The 15,105-nt window shown below is 41.7% G+C and overlaps 1 protein-coding gene across 5 annotated transcripts in view; it reads left to right on the forward strand.

Annotated features, from left to right (window-relative positions):
• rbms3 (RNA binding motif, single stranded interacting protein) overlaps positions 1–15,105 on the forward strand; it is a 272,652-nt gene that overhangs the window by 236,215 nt on the left and 21,332 nt on the right. For all 5 annotated transcript variants that reach the window (XM_054605449.1, XM_054605451.1, XM_054605450.1 and 2 more), the window contains 2 exons: positions 1,133–1,229; positions 5,393–5,443. In XM_054605449.1, coding sequence (XP_054461424.1) covers positions 1,133–1,229; positions 5,393–5,443 — 148 coding nt within the window. The remainder of the gene's footprint in view (positions 1–1,132; positions 1,230–5,392; positions 5,444–15,105) is intronic.

A 15,105-nucleotide genomic window follows, 5' to 3' on the forward strand; every position in this document is an offset into this window, starting at 1 on the left:
GTGGTACGATACAGAGAGGCAACTCAATTCAATATAACAATGGGGGCTCCCAAAGATGTTTGAGTAGATGCTTCTATAGCATCATTTATATCAGAACTGGAGGGTATTAATTCATTGAAATAAGAGAAAGGACGCCATTGAAGGTTTTCTAATTGGAACATGTTTTTGCTCTGTCCCGACTTGCTTGGACGAGCAAAAGAGTTTGATTGACAGACGGCTCATCCAAACACCTGCCACATATATTGTTGAAAGTGCCTGCCCTTTTCCAAACAGTTTCCAATAACTGCTTTTCAGATGGTTCTGTTTGACAATCATCTGGTGGGTCAGGTTAAGCTATGTAGAATCAAGCTGATGAAACAATGTTAAGTTTGTTTTTCGAGCTGTGTTGAGCTTGAGCGGGTCTGGGGTCTTCAAATAGAACATTTGGATTAAAATATAGTGAGGTACACGTCATAAAGAGTTAATGTAGTATCTTGAAATAGAATGGGTCTATTCAAACTGTAATATGATCTTCAGCTCAGATGACTGTTGGATGTTCCACTTAGCCTCCCAGGGGATCACAGCGCCATTCGGTTGCTATAAACCTTCAGCAATGAGATAAAGCAGCGAAGTCGACCACCTCGCTTCTCTGCAGCTCATGTCAAACCTTATAGCTTTTTTAAATGCAATGAGTTTTCCCCAAGCTCAGCCTACAAGAGGGCTGCTTAAAGCCAGACAGGCAGCACGGTACAGTGGAGTCCACATTGGAAAAAATAAAATAAAATAACACCTCCTACTCTATACAATGACAAAGCTCAATCTGATGTGATAAAACCCGACTTTTCAATTGAGAACGCTATGAGACACTTCATGAAACTTTTATGTGGCGTTCAAAATACAATATATGGCCATGCGTTTGCACTGAACAAGATGTTTCTTTCTTCTATAGACAAACAAACCTTAGTATAGACACATATCTGTCAGCTAATACACCATTTTTATATCAAGGTAACATAATTTCATGCTTACGTTATGTTCCATATACCTATTATGAATTTGACAAACTAATTCTGCTGTATCCTCTCCTCTTCCTTTACTCTTTACCTCCTTCCCCGCTCTCCCTTCCTCCCTCTCTCTCTCTCTCCCTCCTCAGGTTCTACTCCTCGCCTTACAGCATCGCCACCAACCGCATGATTGCACAGACCTCCATCACGCCCTTCATCGCTGCTTCCCCCGTTTCCACATATCAGGTGGGCCATAATGCACTGTATTATGGGTAGATTGCTGTCCGTCTATGTGTACGCGTAATAGGAGGGTTTGTTTTGTGTAAGGGGATGGGAGAGATTGGCGGGCTGCAAAAACAGCGTGAGGTTCTCTCTTCTTCTCTCATCGTTTCTCCGCCACTCCAGCTGTGCTCGCTGACATCTGTTTCGTAGGCGGCAAACACAACAGGCATCAGAAAACAAGCATTAAAAAAAAGGATTTTAAAAAAAAGGCTGACAGGGTAGAAAAAAATAAAATCACCCATCACAAACTAAAGTGTCTATGAAAAACAACACTTTCCTCGCTCCCAGTTTCCTGACCTCTTTTGTGCTCCCTCAGCTGCTAATGCAATAAAGTTGTTGTTGTTTTTTTGTTTTTTTTACTAACTTGGATACAATCCCTTCCTCTTCCAAAGTGAATTTCCACATTCCTCATGGCTGTGATCTGCGGAGTAATGAAAGAGAACAGAACAGGAACGTGAAAATTGGCTGTGTGAGATGTCAAGAGCGTTAACCGTTTTCCCGTCGCCGCGCATTTCACGCAGCACCCTCTGCCGAATCGGAACATCAAGAGGCACTGCCACCGTGCCCTCTCGCTCAGACACCATCGCTTAACATTCGGCTCCGTTTGGTATGCAGAGAGAGAGGAGATGAAGGATAGATGGGGAAAACAGAAGGGACAGATGGAGGGAGAGACAACTACGGAGAGGAGGACGGATAGCACGGGTGGTAATGGTGGCGAAGGGCTCGGGTGGGGGGTGCAGACAAGGAGTGTCGCTGAAGGTTGCTGTGCCCGTCTTTGAGGCACGCTTGATTAAAACTCTGGTCCAGTACCTGCGCTGGAGGGGCAGGGGGGGAGAGGAGGAGGAGGAGGGAGAAAAAGTGGGCCAGGGCGCGTCTCTAATCCGCTCTCGGAAGGCTTCCCAAATTGATTTATCAAAAACAATGGCCAGGCTTTTGAGGAATATTAATCCTCACAGTTTCAATATCGGGCAGCTCTGCCATCGCTTCCTGTAATATTGCCCTTCAGCCAGTCACGGCAGGAAGGTGAGTCCTTCATCTTCTGTTCAAGTACAAAGAGAAAAAGAAAAAGAGAAGACAAGCCAGGCAGCAACACACGCTAAACAAAAGGAAATCGCTTCCTTTTATGATGGAAACTGCTGCCTTTGTAATGAAAATCTCAAGCTGCATAGAAACGAATGTAAATGCCATTCTTTCTTTTATTCTTATGTTGAGTTTTTAGAGCTACTAGTTTGGTAGCATTGATTTATCGAATCTGCAAATGAACCATGCCAACAGCAGTGTTCTGGTGTTCTTTCAAGCCTCCAGTGGGCTCGAATGATGACTGGCTTTGTTTCCTGGAAAAACAGCTTTGATGATCCACATGACAGGAGCCAGCCGAGGCCAGATCTCTACCAAGATCTCAGCTGGTGCCGCCAGCCAGCCGTTTCCTGGTTTACATCACTGGCTCTGCAGACTGGCTCAATGGCTGACTAAATATGTGGCTGGCTGGCTTACTAACTGGCTAACTGGTTGGATAGGACGATGGCCAACTGGCTGAATTACCTTTTTTTGTCTGATTGGCTGACAGGCTGTTTTAAATGGTAACACAAGCTGTAAAGTTCAGCCAGAGGTTGGGAGCTTCTTAGGTTATGCACATTATAACATCCATCCATCCTAATATTTGGAATGTAAGTTCTTATTCAAATAATCACTGTAGCTGACTCTAAAAAAATAAAAGGATACAAATTAGAATTTTTGACAGTTTCTAATGACTTCAGAGCCATTTATATTATTTTTCAGGACAGTGGTGAAAATAAAGTTGCTTTAACAAAACAACAAAAACTCTACAACAAAGGTTATTTTGCTCCTTTTTTTCTGCTGATCAGTTGCGTGAGATTTGTGATCCGTTACACCCCTACATCCATACTGCACAAATAGCTGTCTGCCTGTGGCAGTCTGTTTAATTCAATATTGTTCTATAATAGACCATCATTTCCATCGGAGGGAGAGAGGCTGTGCTCTCTCAGGCAGCTGCATGAGCCATAGTGGCACACACTGCACAAGTTTTGTGGCAAAAGTCAAACAAAATTGAACTTTGAACCCAAATAAGCAGATCTCCACAACACACAATCCAATCTAATTCTTCCATCGTTCTGACAGCAAACATTTCACAGTAGAGAAGTTCTGTAACTCTATTCTCCAATTCTGTATATATCTAGTTATAAGTAGTAGTAGTAGTAGTAGTAGTAGTAGTAGTCTGTAGCATCCAATTAGCTGTTTTTCAATGCTCTTCATTCTGCGTTCTACCCATGCAAACTATTAATTTAATCTGTAACTGCCAACAGTGTGCAAGATGGGCCTAATCTCAGTCAGGTTTACAATCTCTATGAGTTTTAAAACATGTCAGATGGTACAATGAACGTCTGGTAAATCGTTAACCTGACCCGCCAGATGGTTTGTTACACAGAACCATCTGAGAAGCAGTCAATGGAAACTGTTTGGAAAAGGGCAGGCACTTTCAAATAAACACTTGGCAAGTGATTGGATGAACCATCTGTCAAATCAAACTCTTATCGGCACGAGTCGGGAGAAGAGCAAAAACATATTTTCCATCGAGAAAAGCCTTCAGTGCTATTCCTTGCTCTTCTCAAAATTTCAGAAATACTCTTTGGTTCTGATATAACTGATGCTATTGTAGCATCTGTGCTAAGCTCAGAACGTTCAGTTACCTCTCTGTGTCGTCTTGTGCACAACTAAGCCACGCCCCTAGCTTCCAGTAGCTCCTACAAGATTCTGATTGGTCCGCACGTTACTTGAAGCGTGACATGATGGATTTTTTGTGAGATATGTGATCTTGCGATTCTCGCGTCTATCATGACGTCACAAAAACAGTAAATAAATGTTTTCATTACACCAGCTTTCTAGTGTATTCTTTGTCATTTCATGTTGCATTCTAATTGATTGGTTTTCCAACGTGGGTCGTAGAAGTAATCACATTGTGGAATCTCAACTTTGACAATCAAAGCTTTTAATCGTCCGTGAGTGAATTCATAATGATCCAAAATTATAATTTATAATAAATACAACCAAAGATTTCACCACATTTCTCAACATTGGTCTGGGACGGCTCGAAGTCACGAAGGGGCACTGAGTCAGAATAAAGTCTATTAAATAAATCACATGATGGTCATGCCCCATCTTGCATGAATATATGTGATTAAAGATAAGCTTCCTCTGTGTCTATCTGCTGTCCCGTTCAGCTGGGGAGAACAAATACTGCCATGTATAAACAAACAGACTTGGCTTCACGTTGTAGAATATCAAGCTTGTTTAGGTGTGGATCCAAATCACGCGTTTGGGTTGGCACAGAGGATTGATTGCTCTTATAGCAGATTATTCCATGTTTGTCTTTGTTTAATCTAATCATTTTACCAGGATCAGTGGCCAGCCTGTGTGTTTGTCCGCTACAAGCTGTCTAATTCCTCTCTCCAGCACATCTAAAAGCTCTGTTTGTTCCTCCATTTCCCCCTGTCTCTTGATCATTGTTTCTGTCACTGTTTCACCGTCTCTTTAACTTTCCCGTCCACATTTGTGAATATGCATGTCTGTTTGTGTTTTCCTCTGGTAATAGCTTAGCATACCTCTGAAACAAAGAAAATATCAGTCCATCACACTCAAATTCCTTTTACTTTCTCTTTTCTGTGTGCTTATAAATTTGACTATTGAAATGGGTCCTCTCTATCAGTCTTTCCCGCAAATGTTTCACCCCTCTTGCAACAGCACTGGGTGCAGCATTAATGATATTATTGTAATAGAGAAGGAACCTAATTCATGTGCTCCATGCACAAGTCATACTGTTGGCAATTATTAGCAGGCAGGAGGGAGATTTGCTGCCTCCAGACTTTGAAATTCTTTTTAGTAATTCTTTGGCACAACTTCTGTCACAAAATCTGTGTAAAGTTCAGCCATTTTGGTGCATGAAAACCAATGCAATCACTTTAAACCTCCCAGATTCAAGAGTATTTGAACATATTGTGAATATTTGAACAGCGTTTATGGCTTTATGTGGGATACTACTTGGATCTGACTAAGTTTTAGAAAAATGTATTTTGTCACCATCATTTCACACTTTATGTGTTTCTCCTCAGGTCCAGAGTACGTCATGGATGCCTCATCAACAATATGTTATGCAACCAACAGTAAGTACTTTACCAATCACCTGCAGTAGCTGCCCTTGGCTTCCCATTAAGGCCCACCCTTAGCCTTCAGTTTCTCCTCAATGCATATTTTTGCCAGAGTTGTTGAAAGGTTTTAGGAGGAACTCGTTAAAAGAAGTATATTTCACATCCCTGCTGAAAATAGTTTACAACATGGGGGATTTTTTAAATATATTTAGAGCAATACGAATGATCAGAAAATAGATTCTGTCTGGAAAAAACATTTAAGCTTCTTTCTCTGCTGAAGGCCAACTGTTAAACCTACTAAATGTGCATACATGCACATACAATGAAAGTACCACATGAAAACTTCGTATAGCTAAATGATTGCACCACTTTTGTCCTGAAATTACTATAAAGGCATATTATCCTTTTCTGATAACCACATGTTTCCATCTGTCCTAATTAATAGTTATTTTTTGGTTGGGAGTTTATAGGTGTTGGATATGCCAGGAAGCCATTGAGCATCATTTACCAGACCGCAACACAATACAGACGGGCTGTAGACTGTTGCTCGGGGTTACCAGCCCAGACAGCAGACAGGGAAACATTATTATTAATTAGATTTAGTTCACCAGCAACACATCCTGCCAGAGTAGAACTGAGGTAGTCACATTGCATCCAACGGTATCCAGTCATGTGTCAGTGATTGAAGACTACAGAACGCTGGTTTTCTGAGAGTCCATTATGTAGTTTTGGAAGCTCAGCAAGTCTGAAAATAATATCCACACTAATGAGTTAATAATTAATTTCTTCACTGGCGAAACCATATTTTACTACTGCTAGTGTAATTTGATGGATGTTTCACTTTTTAGTAACAAGTCAGACAAGAATGTCTGACTCTTAATAGCCCAGTCTTTATATTCACTTTTTTGGATCCATGTTTTTCTGTAATGTGCCAACAGTATTGTTTGGAATACATCCCAGATTTGCGTAGCTAATGTTGTAGCAACAAAGAGCATTAGTGGTTTGGTAAATTGTTTTAAGGTTGGGCTTTAGCTGATCCTAGCTCCATGAGTGTTCCCGTTTGGTTGCTTAGAGGTTTTTAATCATTCTGCCAGAGGCTTTAACGTTTGCTTGAGGCATTTCATGGCCCCTGAAGCACTGAACCAGACAAGGGCACATGTATTTGATTTTTACAATCGTTTAACTGTTCCACAGACACAAATTAGCTAAAAAGACGTCTTACTTAAAGTGTGCTAGAGCACAGTGCGCTGCACTACAATACAGAGAGCGCTCAAGTATTTCATACAGTGGAGTAATGCAAATTGTTAAAAGGAGCTGTACTCCTATGAGGTGCAGTATAGTACAGTGTTATAATTCATACAGCTGCATGATTTAACTAATGCTGTTGCATCAAAGTTCACCATTCTGTACTAATGACATAATGAACATGCATGCAGGTGAATAGGTATCGCCTTGCTATGAGGATTTATGATCATATCTTGTGTGATACAGGGAAGGTATAGGGTGAAACAAACACTTTAGTGTCCCATACTGTATTGTGAGTAGATATGAACCTGAAAGCCCTATAATTAGTCACCATTCTAAATCAAATATCTATCACAATGAGCTTACAATTTTGACCTATGAAGTCAAAAGCAGGATCAGCGATTCTCCCCTTTAATTTTTTTTCCACCGCTGTCTACTTGGGTGCGTTCAATTTAAACCCATCAATTTAAAGATGACACAGTGTAGTTTACCGGTATCCTGCAGGAATCGTTGATTTGGAGAATCGTGACACCCCTACTCATAATACTATGAACCTATATAATTGTTAATTAGGTTTTCTACGTAGATATATTCAACAATATACAGTAATGTCATCACTAGTTTTTAAAATGTATATTTTTATTTTTTTATAGATTATCATCCCTGACAAAATTTAACATTGTGATTTCCTTGGTCAGTTTAGTTGTTGTTGGCAAGAGTTAACCAACAAGGCACATTTTCATGTTGTGCAAATGTTAAGAGGCATCCGAAATTGGAATTAACTCGTATCTTCTATAAGCTGTTTCTGTTGCTACTTTCACTGAAAAAAATGTGTTTACCTCAAGCTACCATGAAGTTTCAATAGCATTGTTAGCCTGAGTCAAAAAAAAACATTGCTTGCGAGTCCCTGTGATTGAGCAAATTGGGAAACACTGGACTCTGCAGCTGATGGTCCAGCACTCACTCACACACTGACTGGAGGAGTGCTCGACCAGCCGCGTGGCTCCCAGCTGTGGCCATTTAGCACTCAGTCCTACCCATCTCACTTCCACTCCCGCTGTGGGACAGTGAACATGTAATCTGGTCGCAGCAGGCCACCAGCTAGGCCCACACACACACACACACACACACACACACACACACACACACACACACACACACACACACACACACACACACACACACACACAGCTGCCCTCTAAGCCACTCGGTTTGCCTTTCAGCCACGCGACCACCTGCCTGTCCTGCTAGTATCTTAACTCGCCGGGTCTTCTCTTCCCTTTGCTGTCAGGACTGCACTTTCCTGCTGATGCTTGTTTCAAACAGGAATAAAGTTAGCTCGTTAACAAGCTGACTGTTTTAGCTGCTGGGTGGTAGACATTATTACAAAGTGAATGACAAGAATGACATTTTTTATTAGCTTAACTGCTCAACATGTGCAAATGTGTATGTGTAATTCTGTAGACACATTCACATGTATATATATATATAGATATATCTATGTGTCCGTGCATTTAGACTATACCAATGCATTTGTAAATTTTAAATGTGCATACCATTTTCTTCATCTTCCAGCAGACTCTAGTCTCTTGTTTTATGGTAGACAGCCTCATTGTCTATGTAAGTGTAACTGCTCATGCTTGCCTGATTCATATTTGTGTGCACTGTATGTGCTATGCAGTGCCATATGTGTGGTCCATACTGGTTGTTCACAACCAGAGCGTACGGCTGCCTGACGGCCCTCCATCTTCCAGCCTTATGGCGTGAGGCCTCTTGGAGCCATTGGCACCGGTCACTAGTCAGTAGCTGCATTGTACTGGTGTGTACATCTCATCATGCCTTCATGCCAGAAGTAGCCATGTGGCCGTATCCGTCCCCATTGTGTTCCAGCTCTGTCACCAAACGGCTGCTAGTCGCTAACCCCAGCTGTCACTGCCCTCGCTGGATCATAGCTACCAATCTGTCTCCCTTTATGACCCACGCTCAAACCCGCTACCAGCTACATACACAGTAGACTGCCCCTTACACACACACACATCTGGCCACCAGCTCAGTGACTAACATCAAATTACCCGAGCGTGCTAGCTTCAAGAGCTCCGGGGCCTACTCAAAGCATTAAAAACCAATTGATTGTGCTGCAGTTTGGCCGGTCCCACCACGTGTTGCGTGTTAAACCATTGGAGCGTTTTGCAATGGTGTCCAGGCAATATGGAGGCAGTGGAGCATGGAAGGGGAAGGGGTCACAGCCAGCCAGTTAGATACCAGAATAGAATAGAACAGACACGTTTGTGAATTTTAAAACACACAACAGTCAGTCAAACAATAAATAAGCAATTGGGCTACCTGCAATGTCATATTAGCAACACAGTAGCCATGTAGGTTGAAATGCTACAAAACTTTATTGGTGTTAATGGAGGGTACAAAGAGTCCTTCGAAATACTGCCTTAGAGAGTTAATTGCTGGCTAGCTTGGTAAGCAGTAACTGTGCCAATTAAAGTGCAAGTGCAGATACTATACATCAGTGGTCGCTACTAGCAACAGAATGTCCAACTAAACTCAACTGCTGGTGGCAGAATATTCAAGCTGTGTCCAAAACCACTCCCTCGGTCACTCATCCACTTCTATAGACCTTTTCATTGCAATTCTGTTGCTAGGGAAACAGCTTTGGTCCAAGTATTACTTCCTGTCAGCTGTCTATAAAACAGACACTAAAGTGTGACTAGTACATTTCAATTTCTGAAACTTGATTATTTTGCCTTATCTCTGCCAAGTGTAGAGTTGTACATCTGTAATTGCATTGTGTGATCCTATTAATGCCTGCTATGAACACAATCAAAGTAAATTGTCTGGGTGAGGAACTTCCACAGGGGTAAATAAATAAAATAATTTCCTGACCTTAAAAGTACAGTATCTCTCACCAGGTCACATTTAGCTTGTTTATCAAATGATGTAAAGGGTTGGTAGAGTGATTTATGGATAAATACCATGTTGATCAGCGGCTGCTGTGTTACTACATGTTTTTTTTCTTCTTTATTACAGCCTCTCAGTTCCTTTACAATCTTAAACTCCCTTGTGTCAAACCATAAATTGTGGGAAATAACAGCTGAGATATTGAATCAATGTATGTTGAAGTGGAGAACAACTTGACCCAGAGTTTGCTTATTGCACAGTAAACAAAGAACATTGCAGCTTGCACCGCTTCGGCAAAGGTGTTTATTTTCTATCTAACTAGATTAAGTTTGACAAGTCCATTCATACGAAACTGATCTTCATCACCCAAGAGGAACTGGCACTTTGGTGGCAGGAAGTCAGAGAGCGTGAGGAGAGAAAAGTGTTCAAAATTAGTTTATCCCCAATTAATGGGCAGAATGCACTGGGCGTGGAACTTTGTAGAACTTTTAAAAATGAGTTGCCTCCAGACGTCGTTCTTTCTTTTTCCCCTCTGTTCATCACTTGTCTTCTCTTTCTGTTCTTCCCTCATGCTGTCTCTCAGATCTTCTAATGCTGTGCTTTGTTTTGGCAGTGTAGGAGTGGGATGTCAGAACAGCATGACCGCTTGCCTTTTGTTATTTGGTCAGCAGACCTTATAGAAGAGGATAAAACTGAAGAACCAACTGCCCCAAAAGACAAATACGCAGATGCAGCTCGCACACAGATGCATCGCTGCTCTAAACACAGATATTGTTTGAGTGCAGCAACACATTCTTAATGGTAAATCTCACTTACGTGGAGATCATTAATCACGCTTGCGGAGGCTTGAATTCACTTGCCTCTGCCAAAGAGTGCGGGAATAGCTGCAGAGCCAGCCAAGCGCAGCATTGCTGTCTTTCCCCGTGACTTATCCATCCTTAATTTCCCCCTTTTCCTAACTGTGGACTGTATGTGCTTCAAGTGTGTATTTGCCGGAGTGCTTTAGCCCTTACCTACTGAAGGTGAATTATTGAATTCCTCTCATTGCACCCCAGCCAGAGAACTCCCTGGCTTCGGCTTTGAATAACTGCTTTCTGGGCCTCTTAGAATTGAACCATAACTATCGGCCCTCATCGGATGGGGCGAGTCGGTGCGCCGTGTGATACCCATCTCCCCACTTCACACGTAAAACGTTCCGCGGATTCAGAAGGGGAACATTATGTTGGTCTCATGGATTTGACTGGCGAGGCAGAATTTGAGACGGCTGCAGTCGACCTTGAGCTGCAGTCGCTGCTTTTCCTCTCCTCTCTTTATCTTTTCATCCCTCTCTCCCCTCCTTATCCCCTCTCTACTTCTTTCTATACATCTCCCTGTTTTTGTCTCATTCCATCCCTCCTGCCTCTCTCTCTCCCTTCAACCCCCCACAATCATTTTCTTCTCTAATGCCCCTTCAGAGTACAACTGCAGCTACTGCCAGCAAAAAAAAAAAATCATCTGTCCAGGGTTAAAGTTGCATTCATATAAGAGAGATATTGTTGCAGTGCCACGGGGTGACTGACAGAGAGAGATTGAGCGGCTGTATTTTCACTATAAGCTTTTTGGTATTACCTTGAAAAAATATTGCGATAGCAGCAGAAACACATTTTGAGACAAAAGCTGATTTGCTTTGGTGGACAGGCTTTACTAGCTTGCTGTGTTTTTTAAAATTGGATTTCTGATCTTTTTTTTTTGCTTTTCTAAATAGGCTTAATATTCTGGAGAGATCTTTGAGTGTGAAATGATCCATTTGTCTATAAAAGGCAGTCAGAGAACTGTTGATCCGAGCGTGGAGAGGAATGGACCTCCCATGGAGACATGACAAATACTGTTACATGCTTCATCTAGCATCTTTATCCTCTCTCGTACGCGAGCATATACACATACACAAACACACACACACAGTACAAATCCATTGTAATATCCTCTTCAAGTAAGTGGATTCTTTCTGACAATGACCTCATTACTATGAGTATTTTATAGTCATTATCATTTGTCATAGGGACTGAATTAATTTGTGCACAACAAAGCAACAGCAATGCTATGACCAATCTCAATGAGGCCAATCAGTAACATATGTGCCCATAATCTGACATGTATTTGTAGCCTACAGCGCCTCACGTTCCAACTGGTGTGATTGGAAAACACAGATTTTCTGGGGTAAAAACATTTCATTGTAATTCAATCTGCATCCTCTGAGATATTGCACATGATTGACAGATAGAATGAATCAATAAGTGTCCAGAGATTGATCCATCATTCCCTCTTGTTGTCATTTCATTGTGGAGGACAAATAGTAACACAGTAGATAAACATCTCTGCCAGAGGTGAGAAATCCTTAATCGGTTTCTTGCTCCACATGCTAATCTGTTAACATCCATTGTTGTGGCCACTCGGCTGCTTCGTTTTCACAGTACAGTTCCCTGTCGGTTTCTTTGGGTCTGCAATTACTCTTTTCAAAATCGTAATAAAAAAAAAAAATCTAATTTAAGCATGATGGCGAGAGGAAACAATAAGCCACTATCTGCATCAATGTCAACTTGTGCTTCATTCATTGCTATTCATCAGTGTGCACTACCGTTTTTCTGCTCCTTCAGTTGGGTAAAGCAGCTCACCTTCCTGGCTTAGTCCATGGCACGTTGTGTCTTGTAGACAGACTGTGTTGGTAATACTAGGGCAGCCCTGGTAGTCTGTTAGCCCCGAGGAGGGATTCATCCTGCGGATTAGACTGAAAGACCCAGGATGCTGGCTCCCTTTTTGGGGGTTTCCTGAATAGAAAGGTCCCTGAGGGTATCTGAAAACTGTGGTTACAGTCGAGGTAGGTGGTGAAACAAAAGTCATGGGTGGCTATTGTTGCCCTTAATAGAGCACAAATACAGACCAAGACTTGAAAGGTACACTCAGTAAAATCTCAGCCAGGTTTGTGTGCAACAAGCACTGCTGTAATGTTTGATTGAAGGAATACAACCCACAATTGACTAATCCCAGACTCTCCCTCCACTTTCACCCAGAAGCTGGGAAGCCGGTCAAGGGAAATTTTGGGATATTGAGTATGTTTGCAGTGATTATTCAAGGGCAACCTGTACACTGTCTGCTACCACCAATGCTTTCAGCCACCCTCTGTCTACGAACAGACTGCCCCATTGAACCGCGATCAAATGCATCAGTGTTGATCGAAAACCAGGAATGCTACTGGGCCGACATTTGCCGCTTACCCGGGCATGCAAATCTGGACAGGAACAATTCTTAATCCGTAGTGGAAAAAATAATTTCTAAACTGCAGTAGTTGTCAAAAACCTTGCGGCCCTTACTGGCCGGTTAAGAGGATGGAGCAGTCAGCAGTCAAATAAAACAGTCAATAATAAAGTTTTTCAAATACTGTGAATCACCACAACCACATAAGGTCCTTGAGCATATACTCATAAATGAGCACAAGAAAAATATTAGACTGATTGCTTCAGTAGTATGTGAGTTTAGCCATGGACGGACAGACCGATGCACGCAGGCATGCACACACACGACAGAACACATATTGATAACTTATTAACATATTAATAAATAAAACACATACACACATTCAGATCAAGCAGGACCATGTGGATGAAAGACAACTGCATATACATATTCCAGTAACTTGTGTAATTTTGTGGCCTCTATGGATTCAGTGTCGGTACCTACAGAATGTACCCTTCAGGTGGGCAGGCATCTAGTGTTAGTGGTCACTGGCTTTCTCTACTGTATACAGTTACCAGTCAATCATCAGCAGATGTTCTATAACACCAGGCTTTCCAGACCAATAATGACTGAGTGAACAAGCTGTGTCTGTGTCTGCACGTTTCACTGGAGATGGAGAAATGTCTACGCAGTACTGAAGCTTTAGCAGAGTTACTCAAAACCCTGCGGCGTGGAGCCGCAGCACCTCTATAAGTATCCTGTAGTGTTGCATGTCACATTTACCTCAACACAAAACACACTACCAGCATCAGTATCCAAACCGCTGAAACGTCACATGGAGAAACCAACTGTCAAATACAGTGAGGAATGTGTTGAGTCAAGTTCAGGTCCTCTTTCATGTGGACAACACAAGTGATGCTTTGTTTGAGTGGAACACAGCCTCGGTCATTGTTTGACACTCTTGAAGCTTTTAATGGTCCTTTTTCTTCGCCAACTTACACATTTTACCTGTCAGAAAGCACTTATACTTTTAAAACTTTTCATCATTGTGTCCCATTCTTACCTCCTACCTAGCTATTAGTGAATTTGAGTACAATGTCTGAACAGTACGGATATCTTCTTGTAAGGAGTGAAACATCAGGGCCCACAATCGTGTAAAGTACTTGTAGCTTTGTTTTAAAACTGTTGTATAAATGAAGTTTTATTATCTCTGCGATATTAACATGCAAGCGGTGCGCGAATCCGTGAGTGAGTGTGCACCTCCCTGTCTGTCCACGTCTAATCCCCCATTCTGCTGCACTTAATTGTATAATATTTTTTACAGTCAGTTGGTGTCTAGATGGGGGGAATTAGCAAATTGTTGTATTCATTCAGTCACACCATACAGCAGTGGTCGTTGCAGACACACCGAGTGGATAGTGGATAGTATAGACTCTACAGAGTGCACCTTTCTGGTATTGTATTGTAGTTGTAGTTGTAGTCCATCTAAGATGAGGATCGGCGTATGAGCTTTATTTTGAGGCCTCGGTATGTTTTCACTCGGAGCGAGGGCATTGCCACAACAAAAAACGCGGTGTAGATAGGCAATTGTGTTGGGTATTTGTACCTGCAGCAGCAGTAAAGATGAGCAAAAGCTGTGCAGAGGGTGATACTGAACCAGATTTTTAAAGGCCTCAGAATATGATACATATTTTTTTCTCAGAATGTTATAGAGAGCCTCTGCAGAAACATATTGCAAGAAAAAACAATTTTTTTTTCCTTATTTGTAAAATTCCATCATTTTCTCTTTGTCACTTAAAATGATACACTTCTAGCCTGTGAAGATTTTTGTCTTTTTACTTTGAGGTAGAGCTTCATGACATGTTGTAATACTCTGTTACTCCCTCCAAAATTAGCTATTTTGTTCTTTATTTCTAAATCTGTCACCGCCTGCTTGACAAAGCAGACTTTAATATGACAAAAGACCATTTTACATCTCTTTCGGTGAAATCGCTGCAAAGAAAAAGACAATATCTCATAACATGTTCACAAAACCAGATGATATTCTGTGCAGCAAGAACCAAAAATACTTCCGAAGCCCACTAACCAAAACATGCTGCCTATACCTGACTGCATCTTGAGTCTGTGTAGGGCTAGACACGGGTGGAGATCCATTAACCGTAATGGATCAGGCAGTATAACCACTCTCTATCTGTGTGACATTTATGTATCGCCTTACCCATTTTGCAGCTGTTATTTCTGATCAGCAACTCTAAAGACAAGGTAATGAATATCAGCTGATACCGATCAGGGCTCCATCAGCCGGAGTGCTG

This window comes from Anoplopoma fimbria, chromosome 10 (genome assembly GCF_027596085.1).
Source record: "Anoplopoma fimbria isolate UVic2021 breed Golden Eagle Sablefish chromosome 10, Afim_UVic_2022, whole genome shotgun sequence".
In the NCBI taxonomy this organism is placed as follows: Eukaryota; Metazoa; Chordata; class Actinopteri; order Perciformes; family Anoplopomatidae; genus Anoplopoma; species Anoplopoma fimbria.